We start from the raw sequence: 12,809 nt of genomic DNA, 5'->3' as shown, positions 1-12,809 counted from the left end.
TTCATATGCTTGCATGTGTGTGTGTGTGTGTGTGTTTTCTGGTTAAATAGATTCTGGAGGCCATGTTGTCTGTGTATTCTAAGAGGATTGTGGAACAGAAAAGTGGTGCTATCCTGTATGGGACACACGGGCCTCTTCCTCCCCTCTACAGTCTCTCTGTTACCCAGCTTTCTAAGCAACTTGCCAGGATGTACCCTGAACTTACCCTGCCCCTTTTCTCAGGTACTAAAAGGAAGGATAAAGATGGCTGTTAATGACACTCTTATAGCTGAAAATCCTTCAAACCGTAAACTATCAACTGCAAAATGTAATCTTAAAGGAATTATTTATGGTTTAAATACAGCTTAAGCTCTATCGACAGCATCTGTGGCACAGTATTATTTAATATTATTTATATACTACTATATATACTATTTATATAATACTAACTGGTAATTTTAGTACTCAAACTTATTATATTTAAGTTGCTTGCCAAGGCAACATTCTAGTTTTCATTTAAGTAAAAGTTTTTCATCTATTTTATTTCACATTTATTTTAATTAATAAACATGATTTTGAATAGTTTTAGTTTTAGTTAACGATAACAACTCCTGTGGCATGATGTCGATTATCATAGAAAATAATTTTTAAATAATTTCCATTTAAAATATGCAGTTGTCACATTGTTTCTAAAATATAACCATAATTCTTAAAGATTATACTTGTAACTGAAGGAGAAATGTGTAAAGTTATAATCTTTGTGACTGTGTTAATCTGGCTAACCTGCAGAAAGATACCAGGAAATGAAATCTTGTTAAATATTATTAAAAAAAATATGATCTGTAAAATATTATACATGAATACCTGGAGCAAACTTCCCCACCTAGAAAAGTAATTCCACCTCAACTGTACGACTTTCATAATATATTTTATATAATATTTCACACACATTTTAACAACTATCAAATATTTGGTAGTGAAGAATTCATAAAAGTACTTTAACTAAAATAGTCATCATATTTTTGCACATTTACCTCTCCAGTACAGTTACACCATAGTCTTTCATTGTAAGTAAATTATAGATTTTTGGACCTTAAAGTGCATTTAACCTGGAATATTCCTTTAGCCAACAGCAAATTTACCCAAACATGTAGAAACTTCATTAATATCTCTGAATATGTATTTATGAAGCTCTGTCTTTTTGTATCTCTCATCTCTAGAGGTGAGTCAGAGGTTTCCCACCACTCATCCAAACGGGTGTCAGGTAATGCTGACCTACCTGCTCCCTTGGCTCAGTAACATTGAGCTGGTGGATGGAGGTCTGCTGCCCACAGTCTCGAGTTCGAACAGCCCTGGGGACAACAGGAAGGGATACGCTCACAACACCTCAGCACCTCACCTGCTCCGTGGCACAGGCTGGGGGTCAATGCAGGCCTCTTCTCTGGTCCTAAACAACCTCATGTTCATGACCGCAAAGGTATGACAGTGAATCCATGTTACTTTAGTCTTTGCTAACCTACACAAAACTACAGCATCTTGAGTTGTGTGTCTCTGTGTGTGCTAGTATGGTGATGATGTCCCAGGTGCAGAAATGGAGAATGCCTGGAACGCTCTCGTCAGTAATGAACGGTGGACTAATAACCTGCGCACCACCCTGCAATTCCTCATCAGCTTATGTGGAGTCAGCAGCGACACCTCTCTCCTGCCTCACGTAAGTCCTACATTTATTTATTTCATTATTGTTTGGTTTGATGTCAAGATTTTATTGATAAAGCAGGTCATTTGATTAAAGAATGGAAGCTAGGTTGTCAAGTTTGAGCATGTGGACTGTCCTCTATTTATACTCAGATTAAGAAGGTGGTGATCTATCTGTGTCGCAACAACACCATTCAAACCATGGAGGAGCTGCTTTATGAACTCCAGCAGACAGATCCTGTGAACCCTGTTGTGGTGCACTGTGACAATCCTCCGTTTTACCGCTTTTCAGCCACAAGCAAAATTACCACCACCACTTCCGGTATGCATTACAATCATCTACAATATGTCACTCACCATAAAGAGAATTTGTGTATATATACACTACTGTTCAAAAGTTTGGGTCCAGTAAGGTTTTTTTTTTTTTTTAAAGCAAGTAATACTTTTATTCTGAAAAGAAAAGATGCATTAAATTGATCAAACGTGACATTCAAGACAATTATAACGTCACACAAGGTTTCTATTTCAAATAAATGCCGTTCATTCAAAGAATTCATCAAAGAATCCTGAAAAAAGTGTATTACAGTTTTTCACAAAAATATTAAACAGCACAACTGTTTTCAACAATGATGTTAATAAGAAATCTTACTTGAGCACCAAATCAGAATATTAAAATGATTTCTGAAGCATCACGTGACACTGATGACTGGAGTGATGGCTGCTTAAATCACAGGAATAATTTTACTTATTTTTTTTTAATTGTAATAATATTTTTCAATATTACTGTATTACGATATTTTTAATCAAATAAATGCTTGGTGAGCATAAAAGACTTCTTCTAAAAACATTACAAAATCTTATCAACCCAAAACTTTTGAACAATACTGTATTCTGAATATAACTGAATTGTATATATCCGTCAAGGCAAAAGAGTAAAAAGCAAAATGAAGGTGAAATAGTGATCATGTGTTGATCATATACTGTATATCACATGACACATGCTCTATTAATAAATGTCTCTAAAGGTCCACCTTCCAGTTGCAAAACATTAGCGTGTGGCCAGGAAAACATCCCTGACACGGATAACTCGCCAATCACAAAGGAATGTGATGACAGGTATATCACACAAACCACACAATGTAAGACATACGACTCTTTTCCCTGTTCATGTTTGATGATAGTTTGATGTTAAACCCACAATGAGCATTACAAACATTTATCTAAAGAGTCTTGCCATACATTTCCCCTGGAGCAACCTAAGGTTAACTGCCTTGATCAATAACAAAATTATTTTTGCATGTTTAAATTTGATTCTACAACTGCATCATAAAGTATACATCATATACATATGCATACTTTTTTTTTTCGGTACACCAAAGGCTGAGCAACATCTTACGAGCACATAACCGCCTGGAGTCTCGGTACAGCAGCAGTTCTGGAGGTTCCTACGACGAGGAAAAGAGTGAGTGAAGTTCATAACCCTACTGAGGGACCAAAACAGTTCAGGAATGATTGATATTTATTGTATAGAATGGAGGAGCTTCTGAGCAATGTTAAGTTCAATTTCTTGAAGTCTAAATTGTGATGATTCCCCTTTGGCCATAGATGTCGAGACAGTTCTGGCCCAAGGGCGTTAAATATTATTAAAAAATAACTTTTTTTATGTGTAGACCATCTCATTTGTTTCTTGAATTTGAGATATTTCTGATAGCCGGCTCAGGTAATACATTTCAGCTTGAGATAGCTTAAGCTTAATGGTTTTTGAGCGTGATTGCATTACGCATGAGGTTTGACAGTTGTGGAGTTTGTCTGTCTACATACCACTCATACTTCGAGGGTAAAATGCTGTTTTATTACAAGTCTTACAGATGAAAGGCATACCTGTCAGGCATGGCGTGTTGTTTTGACTCTTTTTGCTTTGTCTGCAGGTGAGCCGCTCCCACCATATGCCATGTGGCTTATAAGTGTGCTGGAAACCAATCAGCCGCTTCCTCTTCCCATGCCAGTTAATGGAGGCTGTTGGGCACCGCTGGTCGATTATTTACCCGAAACTGTCACTCCACGAGGACCCCTCCACAGGTCAAGCTTCCGGAGTATTTTATTTTATTTTATTTTATTTTATTTTATTTTATTTTATTTTATTTTATTTTATTTTATTTTATTTTATTTTATTTTATTTTATTTATTTATTATTATTATTTTTATTGTTTTTTTATTAGTAGTAGTAGTAGTAGTTTTTATTATTTAATTTATTTCGTGTTCTTTATCTATTTATTTATTATTATTATTTTTAAAGCAGTTTTCATATTTTGAAAGCTTAACCATAAACTTTATACTTGTTACTGGAGGTGAATGGAGGAGGAGAAATGTCTGTGAAAATTATAAGTTATAGTCACAGTTTATCGTTTAATGACATTGTTGTCGTCTAGTCTTGGTCATAGGGAAAAAAAGGTCGCCAATGAAAATGTTTTTTTTTCATCGATTTCACTATTGACATTAACACTAGTTATAACAAAGCTTTCAATTCATGCTGTGACCATGTAAATCTGGTAAACCTGCACAAATATACCAGGAAATGACATGTTACATGGATACCTGAAGCAAACGTCACCCACAGGAAATGTTATGTTGAGAAGTAATTCCACCTCAGCCAGACAATGTCATATCCTGCTGTTTTATAACAAATATCACATATTCGTTATTGAAGAATTTATAAAAATGCTTTAACAAAATATGATCGTAACATTTCTACACGTTAACATTTCCAGCCATAGATTTCTATCGTAAGTGATAGATAGCGATAGTTGCATTTTTATGATTTATTAATTTACGTTAAGCAGTCATTAAGTTACAAAAATAACTCTATACTCTCTACTTCTTCATATTATGTAACAACCTCTTCAGATTTAGATTCACTGTTAACGTCTAGTCAGTCACCCAGTCTAGAATTACACACTGTCTTTTAAAGCACTGTAACTTGACTCGGTTTAATTTAATCTCTCATCAAACACAATTCTTATCAGTCCCGCAGACTATATAATCCTGGAATCTTAAAGCATATCACTCTGCAATTATCAGACAGATGGAAAATAGATGATCGGAAGCTGCAGTGCTGTCGCCAGACCCCCTTTGACCCGAAAAACCGCGATAACACATTACCAATGTTCGTTTTAACGTCTACGTAGGAACTATGATAACAATGCCCATCGTCAATGTAATGACAAAACCAACATAGTTCCTTTTAAGATTTTTTTTTGTCACTCAGTCACAGCTGTGAATATGTTCTGTTCTTTTTGAAAGGTCATTGCTGGTATGTTTTTTTTTGTTCATGTACTGAAAGAGCAGTGTGTTTTGTCTGGTTCAGGTGTAACATAGCAGTGATCTTCATGACGGAGCTGGTGGTGGATCACAGCGTGAAGGAGGACTGGGCCCTACACCTCCCTCTACTGCTCCATGCCTGTTTCCTGGGTCAGTAGAGCCTCTGTGTTCTGTTCTCATCACAATGCGGGACATTTGATCAGGGATTAGACCCTCTAGATTAAGGCTGCAATGCAGAAGTCAGGTGTGCTCAGATGAAAAGTACTGCTTTTACTGTAATACGTGGTATTTATTTCCAAAATGGATTTACTTTTGTCATATCTTTTTTTTTTTTTTTTTTTTATCTAATCTCATCTGAACCATTGCATCCCTGAATGTGTCTTATGACTATAACTATGTGGCTTGCTATGAGAACAATGTTGTCAGTACAAGCAGTAGCTTAACGTCTTTTTTAGAAGTATGTGAAATGTATCCCTGTGGATTGAGATCTTTATTAATTTCAAATCAAAACAATATTTAGGTGTTGAGTGTTGACAGACTCAAAAAGAAAAACCAAAGAAAAAATAAATTCTCGAACCAGATATTCCCTCTTAACCCACAACCCCCCAAATGGCCCTAAACAATACTGAATGAATGCAAATACAAATGTAAACCTTTAGAATGGCTCTTTTTTTTAGGTATGGACCACTACCGCCCAGAGGTGTTTGAACACTGTAAGAGGCTCCTCTTGCACCTTCTCATCACGTTATCTTGCAACAACAATTTCAGCCTCATTGCCTCCGTTCTGCTAAACACCAGAGATGCCAACAGCAACAAGAGCCTGACCTTCAAACCCATCTACCAGCCTGAGTTCTACACAGGTAGTAGACTTAACATTCAAAATATGTCAGGACAATTTCTTTTAAATGTTTGTTTTTATATATTATATTTCATACATCAGGATTTAATGGTTATTTATTGAACAAAAAATATATTGCTTTAAATTTATTTATTTATTTCCTTGTGGTACTTTTTAAAGTTTTAATGCCAGTGCCAACCAAGGATAAAACCAGGTTAAAAATAAATCATATAAATGTATTATTATTAATAAAAAAATAATAATTAAAAAAAATATATATATATACACTCACCTAAAGGATTATTAGGAACACCGGTTCAATTTCTCATTAATGCAATTATCTAATCAACCAATCACATGGCAGTTGCTTCAATGCATTTAGCGGTGTGGTCCTGGTCAAGACAATCTCCTGAACTCCAAACTGAATGTCAGAATGGGAAAGAAAGGTGATTTAAGCAATTTTGAGCTTGGCATGGTTGTTGGTGCCAGACGGGCCGGTCTGAGTATTTTTACAATCTGCTCAGTTACTGGGATTTTCACGCACAACCATTTCTAGGGTTTACAAAGAATGGTGTGAAAAGGGAAAAACATCCAGTATGCGGCAGTCCTGTGGGCGAAAATGCCTTGTTGATGCTAGAGGTCAGAGGAGAATGGGCCGACTGATTCAAGCTGATAGAAGAGCAACTTTGACTGAAATAACCACTCGTTACAACCGAGGTATGCAGCAAAGCATTTGTGAAGCCACAACACACACAACCTTGAGGCGGATGGGCTACAACAGCAGAAGACCCCACCGGGTACCACTCATCTCCACTACAAATAGGAAAAAGAGGCTACAATTTGCAAGAGCTCACGAAAATTCGACAGTTGAAGAGTGGAAAAATGTTGCCTGGTCTGATGAGTCTCGATTTCTGTTGAGACATTCAGATGGTAGAGTCAGAATTTGGCGTAAACAGAATGAGAACATGGATCCATCATGCCTTGTTACCACTGTGCAGGCTGGTGGTGGTGGTGTAATGGTGTGGGGGATGTTTTCTTGGCACACTTTAGGCCCCTTAGTGCCAATTGGGCATCGTTTAAATGCCACGGCCTACCTGAGCATTGTTTCTGACCATGTCCATCCCTTTATGGCCACCATCCTCTGATGGCTACTTCCAGCAGGATAATGCACCATGTCACAAAGCTCGAATCATTTCAAATTGGTTTCTTGAACATGACAATGAGTTCACTGTACTAAAATGGCCCCCACAGTCACCAGATCTCAACCCAATAGAGCATCTTTGGGGTGTGGTGGAACGGGAGCTTCGTGCCCTGGATGTGCATCCCACAAATCTCCATCAACTGCAAGATGTTATCCTATCAATATGGGCCAACATTTCTAAAGAATGCTTTCAGCACCTTGTTGAATCAATGCCACGTAGAATTAAAACCCTCTATGGTACGGTGTTGCCTCCAGGCAACATAGTCTATTTTAGCTTTTTTTAAATAAAAACTAATACAATTTTATTTGTCAATGCTCTCTAAGGGGAGGGGAACTCAAATACTAACCAATGAAAATGCAAAAGAGTGGTAACATGACCCACAGGGGTCCATTGTGTTCCCTCTTTAAGCACAAGTGCACATGTCACATGGCTCCATATTTTCTCCACTGGCAAGGGCATTTTTCACTAATTTCTGTCCAGATAATCAACTACAAAAAATCTTAGTCACGTTCATTGGTTAGTAAAGAAGTATTTTCAAACACATTACATTATATATCATCACATGTATCATAGGGAATTACATAAAACTGCATGTTGCCTCAAGGCAACATTGTACCGTAATGGAATCACATAAGGCCATACCAGGCATACTAGGTTTGAATACAATTATAGTTTAATTGTAAGGAAAAGAGTTTGAACTATCTAAATGTATCTGGATTTTTACAATCTGAAAACTCAGCATGGTTCGACAGTCACTATTGGCCACTATAGTGGGTAATCGGGCAAATAGTGGATTCGTGGGACGGGTGTGTGGCTTGTGAGTGGTCAGCGGGGGTCGACGGGACATTTGGCCACTATAGTGGGTAATCGGACAAATAGTGGGTTCGTGGAACGGGGCGTGTGGCTTGGGAGTGGTCAGCCGGGGTCGACGGGACATTTAGCCACTATAGTGGGTAATCGGACAAATAGTGGGTGAGTGGGAGGGGGCGTGTGGCTTGGGAGTGGTCAGCCGGGGTCGACGGGACATTTAGCCACTATAGTGGGTAATCGGACAAATAGTGGGTGAGTGGGAGGGGGCGTGTGGCTTGGGAGTGGTCAGCCGGGGTCGACGGGACATTTAGCCACTATAGTGGGTAATCGGACAAATAGTGGGTTTGTGGGACGGGGTCGTGGCTTTGGACCGTTCAGTTGGGTCAAACGGGACATTTGGCCACTATAGTGCGTAATTGGACAAATAGTGGGTGAGTGGGACGGGGGCGTGTGGTGCCACACAGGATGAAGGCGGCGCTGCTTCTGGGATTTTCGGATTTTGAGGTGCTCCCGTCGGACCCCTGGGGGGGTCAGGCCCCCCTGACCTCACACGGGTCATTAGGTCGGCCTGGGAGGTCTTCCACATGTTTGATCTTGCTGTTGTTCAGGCCTGGCCTTCATATTAGGAAAAGGTTATGGTGATTGTTAATGTTTTACCCTGAAACAACACCGATTGTAATGTTTTGATATGGTAACCTGATATGATGGTTTGTAGTACTTGCGTTCCACGATGGTACAATGTTGCCTGAGGGCAACAGGTGGATAATAAATGTTACTTTTTATTAAATATGAAATGTGTAATTCATTAAAAACTTGATAAATGTGTTTGTTCAAGTGTTTAGTTAAATAAATTGATGTTTTCAATAAATCTATAATTTTTTTCTTCATGAAAATGTCAAATGTTTCAATTTGTCCATTGTGGTACAATGTTGCCCTGAGGCAACAAACTTTTAATTAATAAATAAATTTAAAAATAATGATAATGTTTATTGATATTGTTATAGTGTCCAATTTTAAGCAGGAAAAACATAACAAATAATTTTTTTCTCACTGATATCATATTGCGTACCATAGAGGGTTAGGCAGTTCTGAAGGCGAAAGGGGGTCAAACACAGTATTAGTATGGTGTTACTAATAATCCTTTAGGTGAGTGTATATACAACATTTTATATATTACAAAATGTAACATTAAGATCAGTAACATTATAAAAGTTATTCTTACCATTACTTTATCAAAATCAGCATGTGCATCACAACACAGAGGCTGACATTTTGTAAAATGTATTAAAAATCATTCTACATTTTGAAGAGCATGGATATTAGTGCCAGGGGTCAGAAGACAGTGAACGTGATTTCACCAAGTGCAACATGTTCCTGGATCAACATTCCAATCAGATTTAAGGGACAAGGTGCTTCTACATCAGTGTTATTCACCTGATTTCCATCTGATTTTAGGGGTAACTTATGGGTAGGGTTAGGTTTAGGGGTAGGGATAGAGTTAGGACTACATTTTCGGACAGGAATGTTGTTCCGGGATCAACAAAATATGTTGATCCAGGAACATGTTTTACTTGGTAAATCACTGTGACCGTCAGAAGAGATTGTTTTCAAACGTTTTCCTGGAAAGTATTGATCATGTTAAGATATGCTGTAGAGGCCTTCACAAGCCATATATCAAAAAGGATACATACAACTTAGATAAGTTCAAATTAGTACTTTGAAACTATGATGCAGTTGTATTCATTTTTTATATAAATTACATTTATTATAACTGTTAGACCTTGAAATGATGAATGTTTTGCACTTTGCAAAGTACTACATTGTATTAAATATTGTGAAATTCTGCTGTCAACAAGATAAATTTAGCAACTTTGCATGAATCCTGTTTATCACACCCTCCTTGCATGAACACTTACACATTGGCCTTGGTATTTGACACATAGCTTTGGAGAGTGCGGTCATGTTGAAATCCTGTAGAGGGGTGGAGGGTGAGAATTCTCATCTGTGCAAGAACAACTTCTGGAAGAGTGGCCAAAAACAATTATATGTACACAGAGCATCTAAACGTCTGATTAGAGCATTCCTATGCACTATTTTTATCTTCTCGCTCCAAAGGGACCATCTATCAGGCCCAGGGGAGACTGGTTTGCGCCAGAAGGTGGTCTCACTGTTGTCATGCTGTTAAAGCATGTCTAGGCAAAGTCAATATGATGCTGATACGATGTCAGTCACCAGCCCCTGCTGTCATAACAGCGTTGTTATAGAAGTATTGTTCTTTAATGTCTGTGATTTGGCTCATTTAGGAATGTTATCACCCTGTTTGTTTGACCTGCCTAAAATCACTTAAAATGTAGGTTCGTCTTCAGAGCTCGTTCCGTTCCAAACCTTTTTACTCACCCTACGTGTGGTGTTCAGGTGGTGTGGACTTCCTGCGGAATGGCCAGGCATCTCCAGTGCCAGATTCGGGCCTCAGTTCCTCCTCTACCTCGTCCAGCCTGAGCCTCGGGGGCAGCAGCTCTAACCTGCCTCATCTGACCCAGGAAGAGGTGGAGCAAATGGAGAGCAGCACTGAAGATGATGAGAAGAGCAGCAAACTCATTGAGTTTCTCACTACCAGGTATACAAAACTAGAATTATTTTGTGATCTCGGTAAATCAATTTTGTGATGTTTACACTACCGTTCAAGGACAGTACTTTTTGTTGTATTTATAATGTTACAAAAGATTTCTACTTAAAATAAATACTGTAATTTTGAGCTTTCTATTTATCAAAGAATCCTGAAAAAAAAAATGCATCATGGTTTCCACAAAAACATTTTTTACATTGATAATAATGAGAAATATTTTTTGCGCACCTAATCAGCATATTAGAATGATTTCTGAAGGATCATGTGACACTGAAGACTGGAGTAATGATGCTGAAAATTCAGCTTTGCCAGCACAGTTATTTAAATTGTAATGATATTTCACAGTATTTCTGTTTTTATTGTATTTTTGATTAAAAAATTGCTGCCTTGGTGAGCATAAGAGACTCCTTTCAAAGACATTAAAAAATATTACTGACTTTTAAATGGTAGTGCGATAGGCTGATAAATGCTGTAATGTTTTTTTTTTATCATATTGAACTTACAGTATGTGAAATCCACATAATAAAGTGTTTAAATATTAAATACATTTTAACATTGGCCAAATAGCCTCCATACAGGCTGCGCTTTAAGTGTGAAAGCTTCGCTGTTAAATTAATCTGAGTTCTTTTCAGTTTATCTTCACTGTAACTAAAATGAAAGGTCATTTCATGTGAATATTCCAGAGCTGTTCAGGAACTGATTCAAGAAATGACACGTCTGACGCGTCTTACATCTGACATCGCTCAGGATATTACAGACTTGTATGTTGCATGTATTTCATCAGTCTACATCAGAGCGGTTCTCGCCGTGGTGCGGTTTAAACGGGCGTCTGATGCTGGTGCCTGGTGTGGGTTCTTTCAGACTATGTTCACACTGCAGACAATTCCAAACAGTTTTGCAAAGCCCATTTTTAAGACTGGCAGCACTGATATATATTTGCACATGGATCTGTATGTTACTTGCAAACTACCAAATGACTTTCTTATGCAATAAAATCTTGCATCAAGCTGGTAGTATTGGGATTATAATTATGGTGCCAACAGACATGGTGAACAGAGAAAAGTTTTGAATTGGACATGAAACAAGACTGGATTTGAGCTGATAGTGTGAACAAGTCCACATGTACAGGATGGGGAAACAACTTTTTTATTTTCTTTCACTTGAATATTGTTTCAAACTATTTTTCACATACTCTCTAAAAGGTTTCTATCATGTGTGTTTAAAATACCGCAATGGCTGTCTGATTATTTAGAAAACTATAAGCTCATCTTTAATGCACCACAAACACAAAAGCACATTTGCTGGTTCTCAGGGAAATATAATCTTGCAGCCTAGTCCGCCATCTAGTGGCACGTAAGTACTAATCAGATATATGGCTCTGCTGACAAGGTGAAAGTAGCTTTTCCTGTCATCAACATCATTTATATTGTAATATGTAAGAGATTAAAAAGATATTTGCATGGTTTGTTTAGGCCTTTTGGGCCGTTATGGAGCCATGAGGATATCACTCCTAAGAATCAACACTCAAAAAGCACAGAGCAACTTACCAACTTCCTGCGACATGTGATGTCTGTGTTCAAAGAGTCCAAATCAGGTAAGCCACATTTGTCTTTACTCATTCCAGTCTTCGTCTACATTACCTGGGTGCAGCTTGTGGCATTTTATTGCTATTTATAATATACAGTACTTGCCAAAAGTGATGTCCGACTCCAGCCTAGGACAATTTGACATCTTCACTCTTTACTTAAATATTATTACAAATTTGTTTAAGATTTTGAAAGCATTATGTGAAATTTTGCAAAAAAGTACAAAAAAAATAAAAATAAATTTTGGCCAGGCTGTCATACAAAGGAATTATGAATGCTGTTGTACACTTTTTTTTCCCTTTTTTTTTTTTTTTGCATAGTAAAATAAAACCTGTAGTTGAGTTTGCCTTTTTTTGCCAAATAATTTAATCAGATAAATACTTTAAATGAAATATTTTCCTCATATTCTTGTAGGGTCATTAAAAACAAATATCCCCTTTAGACATCACTTTTGGCCACTACTGAATGTCTGTTTGCATGTTCTGTATGTTTGTAGACATTCGGCTTGAGCAGCAGTTGAGTGAAGTGGCGTTGCAGATGGCTCTGTGTAGCTCCTCCAGGCATTACGCTGGACGTTCCTTCCAGGTGTTCAGAGCTCTGCAGCAGCCCCTCTCAGCGCTGGCCGTCTCCGACCTGCTTTCACGCTTGGTGGAGGTGGTCGGGGAGCACGGAGAGGAGGTTCAGGTGAGGTTTGGGCTCCTTAATGACAGTTTTGACAGATTCAGTGTGTGAATAAACTCACAATGCATCTTCTC

General features: G+C 37.8%; 1 protein-coding gene across 5 annotated transcripts in view; it reads left to right on the top strand.

The window, feature by feature from the left end:
• Positions 1–12,809, top strand: part of frya (furry homolog a (Drosophila)) — an 83,522-nt gene that overhangs the window by 39,890 nt on the left and 30,823 nt on the right. For 4 of the 5 annotated variants that reach the window (XM_056272019.1, XM_056272022.1, XM_056272021.1 and 1 more), the window contains exons 31-42: positions 51–222; positions 1,200–1,456; positions 1,544–1,690; positions 1,828–1,996; positions 2,700–2,790; positions 3,054–3,136; positions 3,603–3,753; positions 5,039–5,142; positions 5,670–5,852; positions 10,258–10,459; positions 11,941–12,062; positions 12,551–12,738. In XM_056272019.1, coding sequence (XP_056127994.1) covers positions 51–222; positions 1,200–1,456; positions 1,544–1,690; positions 1,828–1,996; positions 2,700–2,790; positions 3,054–3,136; positions 3,603–3,753; positions 5,039–5,142; positions 5,670–5,852; positions 10,258–10,459; positions 11,941–12,062; positions 12,551–12,738 — 1,869 coding nt within the window. Of the gene's footprint in view, positions 1–50; positions 223–1,199; positions 1,457–1,543; positions 1,691–1,827; positions 1,997–2,699; positions 2,791–3,053; positions 3,137–3,602; positions 3,754–5,038; positions 5,143–5,669; positions 5,853–10,257; positions 10,460–11,151; positions 11,230–11,940; positions 12,063–12,550; positions 12,739–12,809 lie in introns of all 5 variants that reach the window. The other variant, XM_056272018.1, reaches the window with a different exon arrangement.

This window comes from Rhinichthys klamathensis, unplaced genomic scaffold (assembly GCF_029890125.1).
Source record: "Rhinichthys klamathensis goyatoka isolate OS25496 unplaced genomic scaffold, OSU_Roscu_1.1 h1tg000329l_1, whole genome shotgun sequence".
Taxonomy (NCBI): Eukaryota; Metazoa; Chordata; class Actinopteri; order Cypriniformes; family Leuciscidae; genus Rhinichthys; species Rhinichthys klamathensis.
This window is presented reverse-complemented; position numbering and strand designations above follow the sequence as displayed.